Source organism: Manacus candei, unplaced genomic scaffold, assembly GCF_025592945.1.
Source record: "Manacus candei isolate 608988 ecotype Guabito, Panama unplaced genomic scaffold, ASM2559294v1 h1tg000017l, whole genome shotgun sequence".
Classification (NCBI taxonomy): Eukaryota; Metazoa; Chordata; class Aves; order Passeriformes; family Pipridae; genus Manacus; species Manacus candei.
Window position 1 is genome coordinate 1,011,627 of NW_026138065.1, and position 25,897 is coordinate 1,037,523.

Genomic DNA, 25,897 nt, shown 5'->3' on the forward strand with positions numbered 1-25,897 from the left:
ACACGGCCCTGGCCCGGCGCGGCGCGGGGCTGGGCCCTGCCCCCTGGCGGCACCCCGGCCCCGGCGCTCCGCAATCCCAGAGGCTGTGGCTCCGTGAGGCACCTCGAGCGCTGGGAAAAGGTCACGGGATTTCCATTGCAGAGACGGCTGAGAGGGGACCTCATCGATGTGTATAAATATCTAAAGGCAGGGTGCCAGGAGGATGGAGCCAGGTTCTTCTCGGTGGTGCCAAGCAATAGGACAAGAGGCAGTGGGCAGCAACTGATGCACAGGAAGTTCCACCTGGATATGAGGAAGAACTTCTTTACTGTTCAGGTGACCATGCACTGGAACAGGTTGTCCAGAGAGGTTGTGAAGTCTCCCTCACCTGGAGATATTCATGAACCATCTGGATGCAATCCTGTGCCATGTGCTCTAGGATGACCCTACAGGGAGGTTGGACTAGATGGCCCACTGTGGTCCCTTCCAACCTGACCGATTCTGTGATTAAGTATATGGTATATATATCATATCCTCCTGCAGTGCCCAAGGGCGGCATTGGAGAGGGCAAGGAGGCTTCCTGTGGGAAAGGAGGAAACCCAGGCACCAGGGTGAGGTTGCTGTGCTGTCTCCAAACATTCCCGCATCACCTGAGGGCTTTGAGGAAGGTTTATGCTAATTCACTCAAATATCAAGGGAAAGGGCTCTAGTGGTTTTCCCAGGATGAGCCTCCATCCCTCAGCATGCTCACTGGGTGTGCTAACCCCTCAATTTCCCTAAATGCTGGGAATTTGGCTATATGATTTGCAGTAGCAAAAGGCTGTTCAGGTTTTCTTGTGATCTTTTAATACAAGTTTATTCATTTACAGTCTTTAAAGCACGGTTGTTCAAACCATTCTGGCAAACTAAATCTCACAAACTGATTTTAACTAATTCACAGAGAAGCTTGACCCAAAAATTTAAAATTGAAGTGTAGGTATCCCTATACTGAGCACTCCAGTGGGGGAAACAGGTCAGTGGGGTCAGTTCCATGCTCTGGCTCCCAGTACTGTGTGGCCTCAGAAAAGCTGTGGCTCCATTTCCTTTTCTTAAATCAGGGTTAGGGGCAGCAGATTGTTTGGAAAATGGCTCATACCCCAAGAAGTAATATGTGAAGAAAATAGTAACAATGAAAAGCTGTTCATATGGATCATAGAATCATAGATTGTTAAGGGTTGGAAGGGACCTTAAAGATCATCTCTTTCCAAACGCCCCCTGCCATGGGCAGGGACACCTTCTACTATATCAGGTTGTTCAGTGCTCCATCCAAACTAGCCTTAAACACTTCCAGGGATGGGACAGGCAGAACTTCTCTGGGCAACCTGTTGCAGTACTTCACCCCTCTCACAGTAAAGAATTTCTTACTAATATCTAACCTAAATTTCCCCTCTTTCAGTTTTTACCCATTACTCATTGTAATCCTGTAGGCTCTAGCCCGAACATGGGCACAGATCCCGCAGCCACCAGCCTGAGCACGGGGTCGGGCATCTGGTGTCCCTGAAAGACAGCTCTCCAGTGGCTGGAGGTTTTCCCTTGTTCAGACCACGACCAAAACCATGGACAGGCAGGATGCGCTGTGGACACGGGGGGCTAGTCTGAGATGGTCTTCCCTGGCGTGACCCTAGCGGATCTGGGACGGAGGAACCGGGGAAGGGGCGGAGTCCCTCCCTCTTTATCCCGGCTGCCTCAGGCCCCGGTCCCGCCCGAGGCGGGAGTCTGCCGGCGCTGGGCAGGCCAGGCTCACAGAATCCCAGACTTGTTAGGGTTAAATGGGACCGCTGGAGATCATCTTAGTCCAAGCCCCCTGCCAAGGCAGGGTTACCCAGAGCAGGTGACACAGAAACGCTTCCAGGTGGGCTCCCTCTCCCTCCAGACAAGGCGACTCCACGACCTCCCTGGGCAGCCTGTTCCAGTGCTCCGCCACCCTCAATGTAAAGTTCTTCCTTATGTTGAGGTGGAACTTCTTGTGTTTTAGTTTATGGCCACTGCTGCTCGCCCTGTCGCTGGGCACCACCGAAAAGAGCCTGGCACCATCCTCTTGGCACCCGCCTTTGAGATATTTATATGCATTAATGAGATCCCCTCTCAGTCTCCTCGGGCGCCATTTCAGCAGGCCGCGTTCCCTTCCCCAGGCCGGGCGGCGGCAGAGGGCGCTGGCCGGGGAGGCCGGGAGGAGGCCGGCAGCCGCAGTCTTATCAGCGTGCCGCAGGCCGGGCCGGGCCCGGGCGGCCGCGGGTGCCCGGCCGCCGGCCCATGGGCGGCGGCGGTGGCTCGCAGGCGCCTCCTCCTCCTCCTCCCGCCGCAGACCCGGGCTGCGGGGACCGGCGGCAGCAGCAGCTCGGGTGTCGCGCCGGCCGCATGGCGGGCTACGCGCCGCGCCTGCCCTGGCTGCTGCCGCTGCTGCGGCGGGCGGCGCCGCCCCCCTGGGCTCGGGCGGCCGCCGGGGCCGCCGCGCTCCGCGTCCCGCCGCGGCCGCTCGGCAGGTGCGGGGCGGTCCCGCCGCCGCTGCTGCTGCCGCTGGGCTCCCCGTCCTGCCGCCGCCTCCTCCTGCCCGTCCCAGCGCGCTCGCTGAGCACCGCGGCGGGCACGGAGCCGCCGGGGAGGGCTCCGGGCCCCCCGCCGCGCTTCGAGGCTCGGAGGCTGCTGGCCCTGGCGCACCCCGAGCGCTGGAGACTGACAGGTACCGGGGGCCGCCCCGGGGCTCGGTCCGAGCGGGAGGGGGCGGCGGGCGCCCCGCCCGGAGGGGCTGCCGGGGCCGGGGAGCGCGGCAGGGTGCGCCCCCCGAGCGGCCGCCGCCGGGGCGAAGGGAAGGTCGTGTGTCCCTCGCGAACCGGCATCCGAGCACAGCGTGGAACCTCCGAGCGAGCGTTCCGTACCTGTGAAAAGCTAAAGACATGCCTTCTCCCCGCCTCCTCCCCTTGCCATCTCTTGATCTGTTGGTTTTTGAAGGGAAAGTAAAAACTTTTGGAAGTTACAGAACTCGGTTCCGTTTGTTTAATGCCTCTGTGCGTGTTCAGCATTGGCTTCACAATCAGCCTGCAATAAATTCGGGCCCAACACTCTCTGGAGTCAAGTAAAAATGGGAATCCGAACTTTTTTTAAAAAATTAATTAAAATTCTGTTTCCCAATAATTTTTTTGTTTAAAGCTTTTGTAAGGTGTTCTGAAAGCTATTTATTTTTAGTGACTATACGGTGAAGTCAAACACAGTGGTCGTGTAAATTGCACCCTTAGCACTGATATTATGAACAAAGAGTAGAAATGAACTTTTCTTAACATTGCTTCTTGTGGGGTTGATAGGATAATAGCTGATAGTAAGGAAACAATATTAAATTATTATGTGGTTTGGTTTTTTTAAGTAATCTTTTTTGGTGGACAGCATGTGCACTATCATGGCTGTGTGAGGCCTGTAGTCCTTTGCAGAAACTTGGGTAGTTCCTATGGAATGGGTTAATGGTGTTTGAGAGAAGAGAGGCGAGATAGACTTATATAAAGAGATGGTTTGTGAGATGCAAAATACTTTGCACAAGGTTTATTCACAGGGGATATTTACACAGTTTCATTACATGTTGGTACTACATAGCCAAAATAATTTGGATCCAAATGAATTTTTATGAAGTTTAGACTACCTGCTGATTTTGCAATGATCTTCTGTGGTTTTCTCATTTCGATTTAGTTAAGTAAATAAATCAGTTATTTGAAGGGTGGCTTTTAGGACCCAAGGCTCCTAACTGAGAATTTAATTTAGTTCCTTTAACTGGGCACTTGCTGTCAGCTTGTTTGTCACAGGCAGGGTACGGTATACTTGTTTGTAATTATGTTTTGAAATAGAGCAAAGAGGCTTTAATCTGTGCAGTCTGCTGATGGTTTTATCAAAGTAAATCAACTATCACAGTTCCTAAAAATCAGCTACATGCAGCTTTGTCTTTTGAGATAAGAAAATGGCATGAATTAAAGTTTAAACAAAACCAACACAACAACATGATGCTATCGAGTCATGTGGATGGAAAAAATATGCAAATGTGACAACTGCTTTTCGATGTTCTGTTGGTCTTGGTTCTGGGAGAGGAGGGAATTTATGTAAAATTCTTATTTACTGATGCCCTACTTTAAAGAAGACTTTTGTTGTTAAGTTGTAATTAAGTGGGAGGATGGAAAAGCAAACAAGGAAAATACTTCGGGTCATTGTGGAGTGCAGGAATAACAAATATGGACAAAATGCATTGTAGGTGGTTGTAGGAAATTGCATCTACCCCATTTTATCTAATATATGTTAAAATATGCTGCATTTTTTCCTCTTGCAACTTTGTACTGAGAAAGTAGTCCTTAAAAGCTCAGTATCTCTGTTTTTCCTGCATTCAAAGAAAGAGGAAGGTTAATGGTTTCGCTGTATGAAACAATGAACCAAGGATAAAACACTTTATTTCCTCTTCAAGTACCCATAACCAGTAAGCAAATGCTGTGTGATCTCTTCAGAGGCTTACACAGCAAATGCTGTGTGATCTCTTCAGGTGCTGTTTTGTTCTACAGGAAGGTTGAGCTCTTCCAGGTTTTTTGCAGTTTATAGAACCAGTGGTCGGTAACACAGGGGTGTAGCATTACCACCTTGGAGTGCTGTATGTATTTTCTGTAATTCTACATGGCAGGACATAGTCTTCTCCTTTCAGTTGTGCATTGAAATTCACGGTCACAGAAGGTAAAGTAGTGGCAGTGAGGACAGTGGAAGACAGTGGAAGCAGAGGGAGATTTATAAGGAATTTGAGCAGGACTGGTTTCACCCGTCATGGTGTGCTGGGGAAATGGTGTCAGCTGATGAGGTGCAGGTACAGAGACAAAGGTGACCTGCTCCTGTTGTGACTGGCACCAAAGGAGATAGTTGCATCTTGCTCTGTGCAGAGCCTCTTCACCATCCCCTGGCTCAGGAAGAAGTGGTGTGCTCTGGCCCGGAGTTCTAGTGCGCTGGCACTCAACACCTCTTGCAATGCTCTCCTCGCAGAAGGAGCTTCTGACCCTCTGGAGGCTCTTAGGAATGAAAATGGATGTAACAAATGTCATACAGTTCAAAAAAAAATAAGAGGAAAATAAATATCAGTGTAATGTGTTCCATATCCAGTTACTTCTAGAGCAGGGTAGAGCTGCGAATATATTTTAAATGGGACGTGTGTTAAATTTTGTTGTTCCTAGTTAAAAGTGGTAAAAAGAGGACTAAACACTATGGTGGGAATTCACCCTGTCAGTGACCACAGTTTTGTGTAGTGGAATTTGGAGTTTGTAAATCCTGTAATCCCTCCTGGGTTTATCAAAGGAGAGAAGAAATCGCAGGAATTCTTTGGCTGATGTGGTGCAGTCAGGTAAACCTGCATCTTCAGTTAAATTCAGTTCCTGGGGAAGAGGACAGGGCCATTGTTGAAATTATTAAATCCTGCTGTGTGTGTGAGACCACAAAAATGCCTTTACAAAATGATCCCCTTTATTTCCTCCTGCCTCCTTGTTTCTCCCTGTGAGAATCTGTCTGTTTCATTTTATCCAAACCACACTCAAAGGAAACAATAGCTCTATTGAATTTTAAGTAAGCATAAGAAAATCTAAAATTTTTAATCCCATAGCAAAGTGTGCCCTTTCCCTGTATAAAAATTCTTATACACTGAGCAGGAAGGTTTGTTTTGTACAGAGATATTCTCTAGAGATGTTCAAGAAATGGTATTTCATAAGTTTTATTTGGTAATAAATTTTGGGCAAATTTGTAATAGCTGCTTTCCTATGGATTAAAATTTGCCATTAAATCAGAAGAACACCGCCTTATTCATAAATTGGATTCTTCTGTGCTTTAAAATTATGCCAGGTGTTCCATTTTCTTGTCCTTCATTGAGAAATACTGGATTGTTGTAGATTCAAGGAATAAATGTCCTTGAAAACAATTCTTGGAAAAGTCAATTTTAAAAAAAAAAAGTTGTACTTAAGACTACATGATTTTTTTAGGTGTATTCCTTGTAATGTAGTTCAGAAACTATTTTAGTAATTCATTTGATTGAGGTTGATTGGGGTAGTGAGCAACTCGAATGTTTTTGTACAGGATGCAGAGTGAAATGTAGAACACATCATCTGTGAGCAGCGCTACTAGAAAATCATGCTTTTGGTTATTTGTACAAGCTGACGTTTCTTAGATCAATACTTGAGTAGGAGTATCTTGGAAAACTTCGGTTATTTTAGGAAATTAAATTGGAGAGAGAACATGTGTTTATTTTGTAGTAACACTTAATGGTTTCGTGTTGAAACTGTTGCTCTTCCAAGCATTGTAGCATGAATTTGAACATCAGGAGGCTACTCACGCACTGTTAAGGGTATGGTTTCCCCCCGACACCATTTAAAAATTAATTAGAAGTCAGGCAAGGGGCATCTTTCTGAAAAACCCGGTCCATCCTTGACAGTGAGTCAAATGAATTCTGTAATGTACATAATGGCAAGGAAGCTAGTGGGAGCAGAAGGGAGCCTTACAGGCACTAGAATGCCCATCTCTTTGGGACCTCAGTTGAACCCTAGTCTTCTAAATCTTGCTATTTCTGTGCTGTCACCCAGTAGCTGGGAAATTTCTGGCCAAAATTTACCTGGCCACTGTTTTTTGTTACAGTATTAGTTAGTGTAAAGTGATTCTGCTTGTCTTAAAGTAACTCAACCATCACTTGATTTTTCTGAGGCCAATTCTTGTGGTTTTAAAATTCCTATTTATGTATATGCAGGGTTAACTTACTGATTGTCTTCTCATTTGCAGTGTGCCAAAAAATGTAGGCTGCATGGTTTTTTTGTGGTTGTTTCCCACCCTTGTTTTTCATCGTATTTTGTCAGTGTTTGGTGTGACACTCACAAAATGTCCAAACAGCCTTGTAGCTTCATCACAGAAAGTGTGCTTTTCTCTGGCTATTCGTTAACAGTTTCTTATTTGAAACTGGTGGTGAACCATTAATGAAGCTACTTAGCTAAGACATTGCAGAAACAGTAGCTCCTGACCAATGTAATCAGTTAGGTGCTTAGAGATTAATTTATTTGGGAAATGTTTTTGCTACGTTATTTGTGTGAATTGTGAAGATAGAAGGAATAATAGCTAGATTGATCTGACATAAAGACTATCTTCTACATGAGATAAAAATGAACCAGTTAAATGCTTTAATGTGAAATGCACAGTAAAAAAAGTGGTACAAATTCATTGGACCAGGATTCACTAAAAGGAAATGGACTTCACTCGACCAGTAAATACAAAATTTACCAGTGCTTCTTTTTCCCATGAAAGAAGAACTGAAGAGCCTGATCTTTGTTTATGCACCTGATAATGTGGTAGATTTTATTCATCACTCCAAATGCCCTTGTGGAAAGCCAGTCAGTGTTAAGCTAAAAAAATCCCCATGTATTAAATAAAACTGCACAGATAACTAGTAAAGGATAGATTTTCATGGTTCCTGGTAGAAGGACACTTCTCCCAGATCCAAAGCTTGTTTCTGACCTGCCAGCACTGCTCTTTAAATAAAACTAATACAATACTTAAAAGATTTCAGGAGTAACATTTATAGCTTACTGAATAGTAAAAACTAGCTACTGTGCCCTGTTGCTGGGTTACTGTGCACTGCCAAGTATCATTACCTCATTTTTCTGTCTTTCATCCCTGATTGGCTTGAATGATCTTAATTCATCTGAGGTCAAATCTTTATGTATTTGTCTTTAAAACAGCCCATCCCCCAACAGGCTTTTTGGCTTTGTGAGCAGGGTGCTCTGGTAAGAAGCAAAATTAGAAACGTTCACTCTGCTGTTGGTATTCTTGCATGTAGAAATGGTTTATGTCACTTAGTGCATATTCTGAAGAGAAGTTTCTGATAGCTCTGCCTAGTTATTGCTTGTAAACATCCTGGTTTATCAGTTGGTGACCAGTTCCTTGTCCTTGAATGAAGTTACAGATCTGCTGTCAAGAAGCAAGTCCACGTTAGCCTTAACAGAGAGCATATTGATCTTAACAGTGGTAAAGTTGTCAGGTTTTGCTGCAATCTAGATCTCTGTCGAAGTAGACAAGCAAAGTGTTTGCCTAACATTTCTAAGAGGGCTGCTCAGCTGCTGCAGCCAGCTTGCCTTGTCGTTGCTTCTGTTGCCACTTCGATGTCCTGGTTTCATACGTTCCACAGATCTGCCTCACATTTTCTTTATTGCCATCTCATAGCCTACAAAAAGAGATTTACTGTAAAAATTAAAACTTCCAAAATACACTATTTTGTTTGACACAGTTTTCTGGGTAACAGAATAAGCTATGGGAAACTAACACTACAAAGTTTACTCTGGCCTTTTTTTCTGTCAGTAACAAATTTCAGCATCACTGAAGTGTCTCCATATCTGGTCACTGAACACCTTGTACTCCTCCCTTTAGCCAGTTATCACAATGACAGCTCTTCTTTGAATGAGGAGATAAAACATTTTTGCTCATTCCTATTTCTTGAATTAGGCAGCATTTTAAAACAAACAAACAAAAGCAACCACTTGATATCTGTGCAATTTTCTAGTTGTTCTGCTGGTATAATCAATGCAATAGTTTTAATTAGGGAATCTTATTTTGCATGTGATTTCTAATTAAATTAATAAATACAGGTGTATTGCTTAAGTTTTTCTGTAGTCTTCAGTTTGTTTTAGGTACTAGCATTTGCTTTTCATTCAGTTAAGGCTGTTGGAAGTAATTACAGTGAAACCCATGCTAGTTTGAATGAATAAGAGCTGAAGGTAAATCCAAGCCAGAAAGGCTGTACCATTACACAGAAGCATATGGGGGTTTTAGCCATACAGTCCTCTTCCCTCTGGGAATATTTATATCTGCAGTTCATATGTCCTGTTCCATCCATAACTGAGAAACTGCTTGGGTTAATGGAGACTGAGCTGCCATGCAGCACTGTGTTTATAATCAATGCTTTTGTTCATCTCCAGCTGCCTTGCAGAGCAACCAGATTTTCCTGACGGGAAATGACCTGGCTTTTGTTGGATTTTTCCCTGCTGTTTCACAGCTTGAGTACACTAGCCAGCCTGTTAATAAGGTCACTCATGAAGTTTTAGCTAGCAAATATGCTTATGAGATGTCCCTATGGCATGGATCACATAAGTTTGCAGCAGGAAGTTTTTCACTTTCTACTATGACTTCTTACAGTTTCTATAGCTTCAAGTTAAAGATCCTAGTCCTGTATCTTTCATATGCTTGCTGGCCTGAATGTGAACCAAGGGAAATATAGCTAATAAATCTTGAATAAGAACCACAGGCTGCAGGTTAGATGCAATGGCAGGGATAAAGCTTGTTTGGGCAGTGTGTGGAGCTCTGGGGCACTGCAGTGAAAGTGCAGAGAAACGTTTGCTTGAGGTGATGAAAGATATGCAATTTTTGTACCCTGAATTCTCCCTTATAAATGTACAGCTGTATTTACACTTCAAGTAAAAACTGAAACAAAGCTTTCCACTTGTGTTGTGGAGGTGGTAAGAGGCATCAAACCATCTGCGTCAGGTGTTAGAAATATTGCTTACAGCAGTGTGCTGCTGAGAGGCTGCTGCTGTCTTCATCGTAGAAGGTGATACAAGAAGCTTAGTAGAACAGAACTAAAATTCAGGCAGCTTCAGGACTTTCAGCACAGTGTGTTTTTGCCTTCAAAGGCATTATCTGCTAGTATTTTTGTAGGAATCCTATGAATGGTTGCTTTAAGTACGGGGTTGGCTGTTGGAAAATTATGGTGTATAAATGTCATTGTTTGTTGTGGTTCAGTGGTTTTCATATCAAGTTTGTTCAGTTTTCAATTAAGATGTGGGTTTTTCCTAGCTCTCAGCCTTCCAAGCTTGGCTTGCCTTTTTAGAATTAAACTGCGTTCTTGGCTCAAGAAATTTCATTGCAGATTAAAGTTCAAAAGGCCAAGTCTTGGTCCAGTGTGACTTTCATTCTCTGTGATACACTTTCAAACAGTTACACAGGTTGTTCCATGGATGATGCTGCAACTAGAATTCAAGAGCTCTGCTCATCGGCAAATGTACTTCTAATGAAAGCTTATACTATTTTTCTTTTAGACCAACAGTAGTAAAGAGTAAAACAAAATTAATGTTGTCAGTCAAGAGAAATTAAATGGGTTTTTGTCCTTTTTTTTTTTCCTCAATAAATTGCATGGTTTATATGATGCTCAGATCAGATCTTTACTTCAGTCCATTGTTATCTCAGAAACAGACAACTGAAAGCTTTTGTAGAGTAACAAGCATGAATAATAAAACTCAAACCAAACAGGATTTGAAGGCTTGTTTGTAGAATTTGGCAACTGTTAATGCTCTTTAAGGATGACATCTATGAAAGGTTAACCTTGTTGGATGGTCATGTGGAAGGTTAGACAAGAAAAGCAATTCCAGGACTGTGATTGTATACAGAGGCTTTCAGGCTCTTAAAATGTACCTTGCCTAAATTAATTTATACAGGGACTTAAAACACCTTATTCAGAACTAGGCCTAAAAGATTAGCGGTTATTTCAATTGGCACTTACAAGCTTAATAGAAATTTGAAGTGAGAAATTATTTCATTTGTACTATTAATGATCTTGCAAGTTCAGAATAATTTTCCTTTTCCTTGTTGATTTGCAGCTGCTGTTGGCTTTCTGGCAGTTTCCAGTGTCATAACCATGTCAGCCCCTTTCTTCATGGGCAAAGTTATTGACATTATTTATACAAATCCCAGTGAGGATTTCACTGACAGCCTGACCAACCTGTGTGCCTTGCTGAGTGGAATCTTTTTATGTGGTGGTGCTGCTAATGCTACTCGTGTCTACCTCATGCAGACTGCAGGTAAAAACAGAAGCAAAAAGTAGTACTGAGAGTCATTATGTCTTTTACAGAGTCATGATATCCAATGATCTTAAATAAATTCTTGGCACTGCCTGAGAGGTCCTATTGGAATCAGTAGCTTTTTTTTACCAGGTAAAAAGTAAACTAATAGTGTAAGGATAAGTATGCTGGAATAATTTTTCATTTTTAGTTACTGTTACGTGACATCTTAAGGATTACTCTTTTCTAGTATATTAAAACCCTGTAATGTGACTTGTTCATTCCTGTGCAATCCTGTGATTTTTATATTGTTATTGTTTATATTGTGTGTGTAAAGTCTTGTGTGACATGCTTGACTGACTTCTGTTTCTGACAGGACAAAGAATTGTGAACCGTTTGAGAGCAACCATGTTCTCCTCTATTCTGAAGCAAGAAACGGCTTTCTTTGACAAGACCAGAACAGGAGAGCTGATAAACCGCTTATCTTCAGATACAGCCCTCTTGGGCCGTTCAGTGACCGAAAACCTTTCAGATGGGCTCAGAGCAGGAGCACAAGCATCTGTTGGGGTTGCAATGATGGTATGGTGGTCTGTTCCCTGCTTGGCACTTCTTGTGGTTTCACATTGGTTTCAGTGCTGTTAGGTAACGTATGAGTGCGAGTCAGTCCTGGAACAGTTGTGTGTTCTTGGACATGGGTGTATTTCACTGATTATCTAGAATAGATGCATAGATTATTGCAGTAGATGATGTGCCTGTAGCCAGTTGATGTTTACTCACAAGCAGAATTTGGAGGATGAAGGACTGAAATTAACTGCTGTTGATGCCCAAAGTTATCAAGCAAAGTGTAGTAGGCAAATAGCTTAATTGCATTTTTACTGGAGGTATTAAAATCAGTGATGACATTCCCATGGTTGTAAGTAAAATAAGGTGTGAAGAGCCTGATGAAAAAGTCATTAAAGTTGGTTGATTCTAGTTAAAGCCTAGGTGAGCAAAGGCAGCACTGCATATCAAATCAGTGCTGAGGATTTTTACAAGTATTAGACTTTCTGCCTTAGTCTGTCAGTAAGGAATATATTTATGAAGGAAGTGTGCTAACGAAGGCTTCAGTGAAGTGCATTAGTGCATTCCTTGGTGGTCAGTTGGTTCACATAAAAATCTGACTTCTCTTGATGTTTTTTGTGGCATTAGTATTTTTATGCTTATCTGAGAAAAGATGCATTGGTTGCAATTATCTTTAATGAAGGTGGAGTAGTTTCTGCTGTCTACTTGGATTTAAAAACAGATAGCAAAAAGCCTCCTTGTAAAAATAAGCTTCCAATATTGACATTGTTAGAAACTGTTAAGAGTTTCCACTATGAAACTTTAAAGCCTTAATATTTTGCCACTGATAAGAATTATGACTTTCTGTATTTGTATAAGCAAAGAGAGTCTAAGGTTAAACAAAATAACTTTATATAAGACATTCTGCTCCGAAATACTGCAATGATATAGTGCTAAGAGGTGGACTATAAAAGCTTGCCCAGAAAGAAGACATTATTATGAAATAATTATAAAACCCATCAATTATGTCAATTTTGAATTTTTCTGGAGATTTTTGTTTTCAGTACAGAAAGCAAGATGAAATTAAAACATGTTAGATCTAATTTGAGTAGATCATATGAAGAAAAACTCTTTAGGAGCTTTAATGATGATCGTTACAAGTGATAAGGTTTGCAGCAGTAAATACATTGTTCCACCCATTTGTGGGTGCTAGGGAGTACCGCTGACTCCATCTGTTCCTCAGTTACACAGAAGTAGTGTATGATATTTCTCTACTCAAACTTTCTGTATTACACAATCTATTTAAAAGTTGTGAAAGCACTTTATAAACTGTATATTAGCTTATGTCCTTCAGCATAAGCAAGAGATTTCCTGGTAGGCCTGTTTACTGGCAAGTTAACAAACTTGACTAAGACCACACAGTGGACCAGTAAGAAAGCTAGAAATGAAATCCAGACCACTTTGCTTATAATCCTTTGTTCTAACCATGGGATACTTCCCAAATGCTGTGGAGGAATGGATGTTTTGCCTGGAAAAAATAAAACAAATGAAACCATGGCAGCACTAAATTACAATGCTACTAGTTTTAGAAAACTCTAGCAAGGGAAGTTGCACTTCAGTACTCCAGTGATTATTTTTAATCTGATTACTAACCCCTGACACATACCTTTGTCTTCTAGTTTTTTGTGTCTCCTAGCCTTGCTGCATTTGTTCTGAGTGTTGTGCCACCCTTGGCTGTCCTGGCTGTGATTTATGGAAGATACTTGCGAAAACTTACAAAAATTACCCAAGATTCTCTTGCAGAAGCAACACAGGTAATCTTTTAACAGATGCTTTCTAGTTAATTTCAAAGTTGCTCTAGTATATTTAGGTTAATATCTCTGAAGTTATAGATCTTCTGAAGATAATTGTACTGTTCGTTGCCCTAAGCCGTGCTGAGCCTGTGGTTTTGCACCTGAATATGAAAGATAAATATCAGTAACACTTATTCATAGATCTCAAAAACAACCACCCTTTCATTGTCCATAACAATATCATATGGAAGTACTAGGCCTTGGTAATTGGAAATGTAGGAAAGGGTGAGGAGGGTAGACTTTAGCTTTGTGAGAGCATAAAAAAATGCTCTATTAAGCCTATTGAGTTCTGTGTAATTTGGTATCTGGGTTTGAGAAACACTTTTATTGGATTACAGTTATGAGTTTGAAGCCATCAGAAGCATCCTAGATGCATGCTTGCTTTGCTAGCAAATCCTTCTCTGGAGTGCATCCCTGACGTATGACCTTATTGTCATCTCTTTAATGTTTACGAGGCTTGACATTTCTTAAACTTTTCTGGGCATCTCAGCACATACCCAGATATCTGGGAGGAAAGTAGACGGATCTGTTGTTTCTGAAGAGGCTGCTGCAGAGGGCCCTTCATTGTGTTTGCTTACCACTGAAATATTCCGAAGCACTACCAGAGAACAGTAGTGATAGTGACCTTTCCGTCAAAGGCTGAGCGTGAACATCCATCATGAAAAAGCATAGAAATATAATTAGGAAAGATCTAGTTAAAATAGCCACAGTTGTCAGCTGATATGAACTTGGAATGTCCTTTGTAGGACTTCTGCAATTTGACTGTGCAGAAGTCAAATTGTTTGTCTTCTGTTTGTCTTCCTCATACAGTGTTGAAAGGAAGCTCATGCCTTTGTAAACCATGTGTGGGACAAGCAATGAGCAATTCAAATTATGAGGTTGAGTGGGTGATGGAAGAAGGAGAATTATTTTTTTTTATATTGTAGTTTTACATACAAAAAAGGGCCTTGGTTTTTATAAGACCATCCAAGTGTCACAACATAGTCTAATTGATTACAATAGATGTATTTTAGAATTACTACTTTGCTGTTTAGAAGTTAAAATAAAATGCTGAACTGAGACATTAGTAGATGGGCTAAATTAATTCCCAGCGTTGCTTTGATCAAATGAGTGGAATTGTTTTAAGAAATAACTGTAGGCTGTTTTACATGCTTTAGTATAGAATAGAATATTAATATTCTTTATTTTTCCCCTCCCCACGTCATTATTGCAAATTATTGTGAGTAGTAATTTCTCCCATAGGGAAATTTTTTAACCCTGCTTTTATATTTTTCTGCCTCTGCTGGCATTTAAGACAATCCTGCAGTTCTTTTTAAACTGCCTGGGCAGTTTAAAAAAGGGGAATGGGGTGTGGAGAAGAAGGCATGAGAAATTTTTCTATGGTATCCCAAGATATGGAGATTAGTGTAGTGATATTGATTTAACTTTGATATGTTCTGTAGTATGAACATTTCAAATTGTGTGTCTCTGTGTATTTGTTTTATTCTTTGCTTTAATGTAGTTAGCTGAAGAGCGTATTGGAAACATAAGAACAGTTCGAGCTTTTGGGCAAGAAGTGGCTGAAATGGAGAAGTATACAAATAAAGTTGATTATGTGCTACAACTGGCTAAAAAAGAGGCACTAGTTCGGGCAGGATTCTTTGGAGCAGTAAGTATATTTTAATTAAAGGAAGCCAACCATGTTATGCCAAGTGCCAATTATTTTAAAATTCATGAGGATACTTCAAAATCTGCAAATAAATGGTTGAAAATAATTTGAACCTGAATAAAACTGTGGGAAGACTGGACTTAAATCAGTCTAAATTGCTGTGAAACTGCATCTCAAGATACAGTGGTATGATAAAGTTACTTTAAGCATCTATTTCTGCCCCATACCCTTAGTGGGGACTACTTATCTGAGGCTACACCTCTTATTCAAGGAAGTAAACCTGTGGAAACCTTCCCCCACCCACTTTACAGGTTTGACTCCCTGATGAGATGAGCTTCAATGCATAGAAAGCTCGGGACTGTGCAGGTGTGGGAGGGAGGACAGGGAGGGTTGGACTGCTTTTTTTCATAACTTAATTGCTTAATTGTATTTCAAAACTGTAACATAAGTGCAGACAATCAACTCTTCTTCTTTACTGGTGATTCAGAATAATGTCTGACATTCCTTTCCATCTTGGGAATTAAAAAACAGAGTTGCTTGCTTTTTAACCACTTTTTGGATAGCACAGTGCAGTGCCAATGGATGTCTGGCTGGCTGTTGGCTGGGTTTGCTTTAGAATTGTTGAATTTAACTCAGTCCTCCAAAAGCCTAGATACCTATAGTATGACAGTTCTTTTTATTAAAAGGAAAATTCTGAAACAACGTTTTAGAGAATGAAATTTAAAATGTATGTGACAAAATATGCCTTTTTCTCTTTTTCCTTAGACTGGTCTTTCTGGAAATTTAATTGTCCTCTCAGTCTTATACAAAGGAGGATTACTAATGGGCAATGCCTACATGACAGTTGGTGAACTCTCATCTTTCCTAATGTATGCTTTCTGGGTTGGAATAAGCATTGGAGGTATGGAACGGGAAATTAGATTTTCTTCACTTGAAAGCATTACAGTCAGTATGGGGGCAGTAGGGAAGAAGCTCTTAAAAGATCTGGCTTTCTTAAGAGGTCTCTTCCACATGATCTTCCCAGGAAATCATGCTTTCTTTTTTTCTGAAGAGTTAATGAAAATAATATTTTTTCACTTAATCTTAATGTAAACCTTCTGTTTTCCAAAAAGAATACAGAGATTATTTTTTTCAATGTGTGCATGTGACAGAGACATATTACTTTAATTTTGTTTAGCTCTGAATTAAGATAAATTACATATTGTGTAAAGAAGTAATACTTGTATTATATTTTTTACAAAATATGTGGGTCTGCGTTAAACATACTTTATTTAGAAAGGCACATAAAATTTAGCTGTAATTCAGTATACAGTGTCCTGAACTGGAAGAGTAAACAAAGTGCCAGCAGAACACTGCACTCTGGTGCTAACCTTCTGGTTTTCCTTACTGACTGACACCTCCTTGAAGCTCACACTCTGTAATCTACTGGCCCAGAAACAAGCTGTTCATCTTTTTGACAAAGCTGTCTTCATGGCTGCATACAGGCAAAAATGAAGATAAAGGGCTTTGAAGTTTGACAACTTATTGGAGTGTTCTTTAAAATGAGCCTGTTACTTCTGATAGACAGGGAGGGCGATGGAGCTTGCCTGTGCTCTTCTTTTCTAAGACTAAGCCTGATATCATAGATGCACCTGAGGGCAAAATGTACAAAACCTGCTTCCTTGTATATAAAAATTCCAGTGGCACCCATTCCAGCTACCCAAGCCGTTTCTTCTCTGCTTAGCTCATCCAAGTTTGGTACATGGACAGATACCCAGCACTTTAAAAACATGGAACAAACTAATGTTAAATAAATGAAGGTTAGAAGCACTGCTAAAAATGACATTGAATTAACTTTTATTTCCTATAAAAACATCTTTATAAATTCTGCTAAAGATTATGGAGAATGTAGATCTGCACAGAGCTCATTCTCATGGGGACTCTGAAGCACAGGTGTCTTGCCACAAAAGGCCTGCCTTTCTTGGTGCCTACAAGGCATATAAATCTTCCAAGTGCTAAGTCTGCTCAGTATATGTCACCATTAATACATATAGGGGTTCATGCAACTCCATGAGTGGTTGTGAATTTGCAAACCTCAGTGCTTGAGTTTCAAGGCACCCTGTGAGGCTTACGCCTTCCCTGCTGTTCTAGGACATAGATGCTTTGGCTCTTTTTCCCAAGCAGACAACTTGTCACCATGGCTAGTGCCTTGTGTTGCAAGCTTTCAGATAGTCCTCAGCAGCAGCATGATGAAATGCCCTGCCTACACTTATGGACTTGTGACCTTGAGCTGGACTTGTTGCTCTGCAAGCATAAACCAGTAAATCTGTTCTAATATACTCTGGGTTTTTTGCCCTGCTGAAATCACTCTCAACACTGTAAGCATTCTAAGGTGTAAGTATGTTTATTCTGTTGTAATTCAGAGATTTTGAAATTGGTGCCTTTTTGTTTTGAGAGACAGACAAAAAATAAAGAAATAGGACATTTTATATTTATACCTTACTCCATTTTTAGTTCTACGTCAGTTTTCTGTGTTTATTTCAGCTGGAAAGCCCTTCACCCAAGCTACCTCCAAGATGATTCACACAGCTGCTAAGAGCTGGGACCCAGTACTATATGCAGGCCTTGTCCTTAGCTTTTGCTTTCTCCAGTAATGTTCGAAGCATACTGATGTGGGAGACTTTTTCTTTTCCATTGTCCATTCTCCGCAAAGCTTCTCAAGTGCCAGTTCAGCCTGCAGTTTCATGCCGTCTCTCCTCTGTGGCTGACTCAGTGAGGCTCCCCTGTAGTAGCATAAACCTGTCTGACAAAGAAGGGTATTCAGAATGCTCCATTCTACTGCATGATTTAGAACATATGGCTGGTTGGATGCAAAGCTATTTCCCAAAGCTGATGCTGTTCCTCCTGACAGATGACTGAAAAAGAACATACACATGATGCTAAGTGTATTAACATTTTCTTCAGAATTATTTGTTTTACAGATATAAATAAGAATGGTGAATGAGGGTTATTGGTAGCTCTCAAATGAGATTTAAATCAACATATTTGACAGTCTGTTGGAATAAAAGGTCCCCTACACATCTGATCCTTCAATGCTGCTGATGAAAAGTATAATGATAATTTTATCTCTCCTATGTCTTCCATTCCATATGGATGCATAATACTGTACTGTTTTTTGTTTAGGTCTAAGTTCCTTTTATTCTGAGCTAATGAAAGGACTAGGTGCTGGTGGACGTCTTTGGGAACTTATTGAAAGGAAGCCCCAACTTCCATTTGATGGTGGGTTCTTGGTTTGTTACTCTTCATAGGTTGATTTTTCTCTTATGGGTCAGGAGTACTTCAGAAGGGGGTGCACAATACTTAAAGTTAGTCATCACCACTTCCCCTTGGATCAGCTGTAGAGTGAAAAGACTGGAAGGAAGCAAAAAGAGAGGAAGGAGGAGCTCTGAGATGGCCGTGTCTCATATTTCCACTGAAAGGCTTACTGTGCTCATCTCTAATGGCTAAGAAATGACCAATCTGAAAAGAGAAGCTTTCGAAACCAGGTGGTTTTCATTAAGAGTATTTCAAGCTTAAACGTTTCATACTGATCCAGCAAAAACAGATCCTTAGTGAAACGTGTTGATTTGAAACCTAAATTGCAAACACAGACAGTTTGAGGTGTTTCAGCGACATCTACCAAACTGAATTTTCAAGTTCTTCTGCCATAGGAATGAAGGCATGATTGGGGAATAAAAGGAAGGAAAGGAGGAAGGCTGATATGGGAATCCTGCTTCTTGGGAGAATGTGGATGTGCAGCTACAGCAGGCGTTGCTTTTGGAATGTTATGCACCTCCTTCCTCACAGTAGTACTACCCACATTTCTCCCTTACTTCGAGGGGCAATGTCTTGTTTTCACAGAACACTGGCTGTTGCTGGTGACAACAAATATCTTAGCAACAAATTATAATGTCTCTTTTTCCTGCATCTAGAATCCAAACATGAAGCAAGTATATGGCTTTTAGATATTTCTACAGTAATATATAGAGGAAAGAGTTGTGGTAGCAGACTTCCTATATTGCGGTAGATTTCAGTGTTTCAGGCCCCGGAATAGACTGTGCAATAACTGGAAATGAGACTTAAGATAAGCAACTACTTGTTACTGTGGTAATAATAAGGATTATGCTGCTAGCACAGGATTTAGCAAATACATTTCTTTTCCCAAAAGGAGGTTTACAAATCATTGTGTAAACAATAGAGTTACAGTGTGTATGTCCATAGGTTAAAGTCAAGGAAGGAATCTGGAATTGTATGCTCTTGCCCTTGCCATTTCAATGATACTACCATTAAAATGAAAACTTGGAGAAGAAATGGGAATCTGGGGGGGAAAAAAGCAAAATAAATTATCTGCTCTAGAAACAGCGGAACTAGTGAAATCTTGATTGCTGCTGGTGGGTGTCTGTGTTCCTATCCACAGTTACTGTTTAACCAAACATGGGCATGTGCTACCATGTGCCCTGGTTAGTTGGGGGTTACTTGTGTGCTGCATCTGAAAAGAATTAAGGGGTTTGAGTTGCATGTCTCTAGCATGAGCAAACATGATTCTGGTGTTGCTCTAGTCTGCCAGTTTTCACAAAACTGGTAGGAACTTCGTCAGTGCAACTCAGTCCTTCGGGATTGCAGCACCACTGTTCAATTAGTTTGCTGTGTATGGATATGTATCACTGGGATTTAACAGAGCTTGGAGAAACTGTGTCTTTGTCTTACCTATTTATAAGCTTCTTTTAGTAATTATATTCTTTTAAGATAATTGTTTCAATCAAATGGTGTGCTCCAGAAAGAAGCTGGTTTTATTTAACTTTGGCAGTCTTGTTCATTCATGGTGGATTGTTACAGTATTTCACAAACTGAAATTTTTATTTCAGTGACCTGTAGCCTAAGAGTCAGGCCTCTGACTGGCATTTGAATACACTGTTGTCCTGAATTTATTAAATGTACTTTCCACTTAAGAGAAAAAATAAAACTAAAAAAAAGGCTGTTAGTGCAACAAACCTAGCAGCACTTTATTCCAGTGACAGCCTCTGCTTAAAAGCTACCCAGTTAAGAGGTAGTGGAGAAGAAACTGCTCTTAATCAAAGAGGAGAGTGTTTCAGGTGAGTTTTGTGGCTTGATGAAAGGGCAGCAAGTGATTTGCAACGTTTATCTTTTTGTGTTCTATGGTAACAGGACTTTGGCCTTCACCAATGCCATTTATTTAATTGCTCCTAATTGACAAAGTTTAAATTGTTTATAATATGTTTAAAAATTCAGATAATTCTAGGAGAGGTTATCGTTGTTAGTTGTTAGGTATTGCAAGATGCAAATTCTCCCTCTTGCTGTAGGTAGCCTACAGCTTCAGTGGTGGTGAGCAACCTGAAATTGCATTCAGGTACAAGTAGTGTACCACACTGATTCACTCATAGCTGAAATATAACCCCTGTGGTCCTGAATTGTGGCTTGCAGCTACTCATAGATTGAATGTGGAGGTAGATATTTCTATTAAGTGTCTGTAAAGCAAGTTCTAGGAGAGCTGAGCTAATTGTTTTTCTGTTCACGTTCTGTATTTTATTCTTTGTCATATAGAGGGAATCACTTTAGGCAAAGACACATTCAGAGGTGCTTTGGAATTTAAAGATGTTGAGTTTGCCTATCCAACACGTCCAGAAACATCAATTTTCAAAGATTTTAGCCTTTCCATTCCAGCTGGCTCTGTTATGGCTCTGGTTGGCCCAAGTGGTACAGGGAAATCAACTATTGTATCCCTTCTGCTGCGGCTGTATGATCCTATCTCAGGTATGTTTTGTGTGTTGCTCTCATTTGTGACAATTAATGCCTTGCATGTCAAATACACCTTAAACAGTTGGGGTTCCTGTGCTTGAGGCCCATGTTTCCCCTTGGGGTGTATGGTTTCCCTGTGGTGGTGCCTGTGTAGCTGTATTGATCCACCAGTACAGTATTTGATTCTTCACAGGTCATCATTGTCAACTGTTCTTTGTCTCTTTTCAAAATGTGTCAAACACACTTCACTTTACTGTTTCTTAATTTAAGGTACTATCACCGTTGATGGCTTTGATATCCGCCAGTTAAATCCACTGTGGTTCAGGACAAAGATTGGAACAGTAAGTCAGGTAAGGAAGAAATAAAAAATTCCAAGTGGATGAAATAATTTTGTGTGATCAGCTAGCTTTACTTCACTTTTCTTCTGTCTAAAACTGTATAATATTGCTTCCCAGTGAAATCCCTCCATCTCACCATAACTGCTGTTGCACATGCTTTGTTCTAAAAAGAATATTTAAAGCTAGTCCCATTATTCTGTAGTCTGTTTTTACATAATCATAGAGATTCAAATGTTAGCTCAGGAGAAAAGTGCACATGGAGACTGGAAAGTATATTGCTATAAATTGTATGGGTATGACCATCATGATGTTTGCTATAATTTGTTGAAGAAAGTAACACAAAGCTTAACACTTAATTGCCTTTCATATGAATGGAAGTTACACAACCATATTTTACACAACCATTTCAAAAAACTGACCTTCTATGTTCTGTGTTATTTCCAAGAAAACACAATTCCATGAGGAAAGCATGAAAATGCAGCATGGTTGGCACGTACTCTTACAGTGCCACCTCCCAAACAACCTCCAAATTCTGGAAGTACAGAGAGATGTTCAGTGGTGTCTTAAAAATAAACTACTTGACCAATTAAAATATTCATTCCCTTGTCTCCCCAGATGCTTCACAGTGCAATTAACTGTTAGGCTGATGTTCTGTTTAAATGCATATGGGTATCTGGATATTTGTTGCATTTCAAAACAACTTCTTTATGTAATAACGCCACCAAAAGCTTTTGTGCAAATACTATTTTCCCGTTTGCACATTAGCACATTTCTTTTTGACTTAATATATTCCATTTGAACTACCAGTAGGAGATTCATACTGGTATTCATACTATGTAAGTCTCTATTCAGACTTACCTTGTTTCAGATGTTTTCCCAATGTACATCACTTGTCCTATCTCACAGTTCTTTGTTGCAAGCTTTAATATTAATTAAATGCACAAAATACCATCAAATCTGTGTAGAGATTCAGAGAAGAATCATCATTGATGCCAGTCATAGAACAGTTTGTGTTGGAACGGACCTCTAAATGTCATCTAATCCAACCCTCCTACACTGAGCAGGGACACCTTCCACTGGATCAGGTTGCTCAGAGCCCCATCCAGCCTGACCTTGAATGTTTCCAGGGATGGGGCATCAACCACCTCTCTGGGCAACCTATTCCAGTGTTTTACCATCCCCACTGTAAAAAGCATCTTCCTTATGTCTAATCCAAACCAACCCTCCTTTAGTTTAAAACCATTACCCCTTGTCCTATCACAACAGGCCCTCCTAAAAAGTCTGTCCCGATCTTTCTCATAGCCCCCCCCTTTAGGTACTGAAACGCCACAATCTGGTCTCCTTGGAGCCTTCTCTTCTCCAGGCTGAACATCCCCAACTCTCTCAGCCTTTCCTCACAGAAGAGGTGCTCCATCCCTCCCATGATGATGATATGTAGCAAAGTACAAAAGGAAGGTTTTCTAATGTTTGAATGAATGTATGACTCTTTCTAAACTCTTTCTAAAATATTAGGAATTGAGAGTTGTTTTGTCAGTTAAAAAAGCAACTTACTTTTTAATTGGTTTTCACTGCTCATGTTGATGTTATGAAAGGGGTTTTTTTATTTGTTTTTAATTCATATAACTCTAGCTTACATATTCTTTGTATGAATATTGTGAGTTCTTGTAAGTGGGATTTATGTTATTTGAGATACAGACAATACGTGTATATAGTTACAGATCTACCATATTAGTTCTGTGTTTGAATTTTTCAGGAACCAATTCTCTTCTCCTGTTCTATTGCTGAAAATATTGCCTATGGTGCAGAGGATCCTTCCACTGTGACTGCAGAGGAGATTCAGAAAGTTGCTGAAATAGCTAATGCTGCTAGTTTTATCAGAGGTTTTCCAAAAGGGTTTGACACTGTAGTTGGAGAAAAAGGCATTTTGCTTTCAGGTGTGTCTTTATGTTGCTTATTTTAAAAATCTTGATGCTATAACGTGAAGTAAAAATTCTATTATTTTTTGTTACCACTTTTTTCTCCAAGTCATAACCTGCCATGAGTGTTAAAAGAATCCCCCCTTCATTTCCATTCCCCCCCTAAAGTACATGGGCCTAATTCTGCTGAGCCCAGTATTCAGTTAAAATTTCTTATGTATGTTTTCCTATTTCAATGAACGGATCTTTTCCCCTAGGTGGACAGAAGCAACGAATTGCAATTGCTCGAGCTTTGCTCAAGGTAAGCCAGCACCCAAACAACTATTTAACTACTTTTTGGGGAGAGGCAGGAAGCATTAAAAAAGAGGAGGTCTTTCAATGGGAGACATAGAAAAATATTTTTAAAAAGAAAATTGTATCTTTTTTATTAATGAAATTGGAAAGGGCTGAGTGGCTTAACTAAAGACAACTTACTTCAGTGCTTCTTCCTATCTTTCAGTCATGTGTTTTGATAGTTCTTGCCAAGACTGATGTTCAATCACTGTATAATGGCTCACTTTTATAAGGATGAAGGAAGGCTTTAAGAATGTGGTACTAGTAAACTCGAATATGATGCTTCTGTGTTCAGATCTCTGTCATTCATGGGTTAATTTCTCTGGGTGGCAGTTTACTTGTACTTTAGATGCCTTGTCTTAGCTGTGAGGGGAAGTGGCCTGGATTTGGGACAAGATAATATTTCAGGCACAATGTTGTAACACTTTTTTTCTTCAAAGATTGATATAGATCTAGCTTTAGGGCAGGCTCTGTGCTGCACAAATTTGAGAGGCTTCTGAGGATGAGAAGGACAGGGAGCTTGCAGGGAGGCAGTTTGGTGCTGATGCTCAACTGGAAGTTTTGATCCTTGCTGAACTCAGTTTACATTCATGCTACGCCACACAGGTCTCCATATCATCCTAGCATGCCCAGTTCTAATAGATTAATAAGAATTTCATTATACCAGTTCTCTTTTACCACAAATGTTGAAAAGCTGACTGTATTTCAGGTCATGCATTTTATACAGTTCATGGGATTAGAGACTTTATTTCATGGGGAAAAAAAGGCTGTAAAAATAAATGAGTAGTGGATATACTGGGGTAGTTGGGGGTGCAGTAGAGTTCCTTTTCTCCCAGATAAAGTATAAAGCTTTTACTCTCAAGTTTATTAGGGAAGTTTGGGTTATGTACTGTAATTCAGAAGTGAATTCATCTAAGGGATTTGAGTGCTGGCAGTTTGGTTTTTTTTTTTTTTTTTAAAAATCACTTATTTGGGAAGAGTTCTTAAATGCTAGTTCATAACTACTACGTATTTTATCTGTGGGTGAAATACTGCTTGTTGGTAGGGTTTTGTTAACTTTTTGTTACCAGTTTTATATATCAGGCTGACTGCAAGCAGAGTGTAGCTGAGCCTCTGTGAAAGGAAACTGAACTTTTGACCACAGTGCTGCCAAGTATGCATTAAAAATCATCTCACGCCTTTAGTTTGTATCTTTCAAATAGTTACCTAGGAATAGTATTCTATTGGAAAATTTGAAGTTGAAAGAGTGTTGTTTCTGATTTGTCGTCTTAGCATTTAGATTTCTTAAAAGTAATGCTTTCAATTCTTTTGATGAAGCAAGTACTCTTACTTGGAATTTTAAGCTATATGAATCCTGTTCTTTATGATATAAATATTCATATCTTGTTTAATTATTATAACCAATTTTACTTTCTTCTTCAGAATCCTAAAATTCTTCTGTTAGATGAAGCAACAAGGTAAGAAAGAAAAGAAATAGAAACTTAGAAATTATGTACCTGTAAAATTCAGATTTGGGACCCCTTCTTTCTTTCTCTGCATGCCCTTGCACAAACTCTCTAGCCCCCTTACTTTTCTCTACCCAAAAAAAAGAATGTGCCTTCTAGAATGTGTGACTTGATTAGGAGACCTATGATGAAAGCTGTTTATGCAAAGTGTAAGGGATAGCTGGTAAATTTGTAATATGTAACTTGATTTTGAAACTCTCCTTAAAGCTTTTTTGTATCTTTAATTTAAATTTAGATCTTAGTGTAAAAGAGATATAATTATTCTGCAGTACAACTGGTTTTTTTCCCACTGAATCAATTTAGTGTTATTTCTCCATGCTTATTTTTGAATGTGAGAATTGTAATGCCTATAACTTGGATGTGAACACTAAGAAAATTCACAAAACTTCCCTGCAGTTCCAGTAGTTCATCTTCACTAGCAATAGAGAGGGTTTGCAATTTTGGTAAAATAAGCCTAATGCAGACAAAACTAACCTGTCTTAAAATAACAAATATCCTCCTCTGTCATGTCCCCACCCCATTTCTTACTAGTGCTTTGGATGCTGAAAATGAATATCTAGTGCAAGAAGCTCTGGACCGCCTGATGGAAGGGAGGACAGTCCTAATTATTGCTCATCGTCTGTCTACTATTCAAAATGCCGATTTTGTTGCAGTCCTTGGCCAGGGTAAAATTCTTGAATGTGGAAAACATGAGGAACTACTTGCAAATCCAAATGGACTTTTCAGGAAACTAATGCAGAAACAAGCTTTTCTTCAGAACAGTGATACTTTTGCATTAGATTTACAATCCAGAGAAAAGAATATATTAAAAGAAAATGTATGAGAAGATGTATGAATAATGGAAGCTTACAAACTACAAAGACTATAACTTATGTTTCAGTTATGTAAAGTAAATGTTATATTTTTCCAAAATGTACAAAATATTCTTTTGAAACTTAAATGTGTTTAAACTTTTTATTGAAAGCTTTTTAATAATTATTGCAACTTTTAAAAATGTTTATCACATTGAGATGATTTCAGTGTATAGATTTTTCTGCTTTGTGTTACACTGAGAACATTTAGAATCTTATTTGCTATACTGCACTGTATGATTATGTGCTCCATTCTCAAGTAAGTTCAGTATTTTAAAGATAATTAAATGAGAAATACTATAATTTTCATATTAT

At 40.1% G+C, this 25,897-nt stretch overlaps 1 protein-coding gene across 1 annotated transcript; it reads left to right on the forward strand.

Moving 5' to 3' along the window:
• The first annotated feature begins 2,256 nt into the window (after positions 1 to 2,256).
• ABCB10 (ATP binding cassette subfamily B member 10) lies at positions 2,257 to 25,889 on the forward strand. The gene is made up of 13 exons (XM_051783514.1): positions 2,257 to 2,698; positions 10,644 to 10,844; positions 11,200 to 11,402; positions 13,043 to 13,177; positions 14,718 to 14,864; positions 15,630 to 15,765; positions 18,027 to 18,122; positions 20,445 to 20,654; positions 20,910 to 20,989; positions 22,731 to 22,911; positions 23,151 to 23,194; positions 24,649 to 24,683; positions 25,263 to 25,889. The coding sequence occupies exons 1-13, from the start codon at positions 2,272 to 2,274 to the stop codon at positions 25,552 to 25,554; spliced, it is 2,187 nt and encodes a 728-aa protein (XP_051639474.1). The 5' UTR covers positions 2,257 to 2,271; the 3' UTR covers positions 25,555 to 25,889.
• The last annotated feature ends 8 nt before the right edge of the window (positions 25,890 to 25,897 follow it).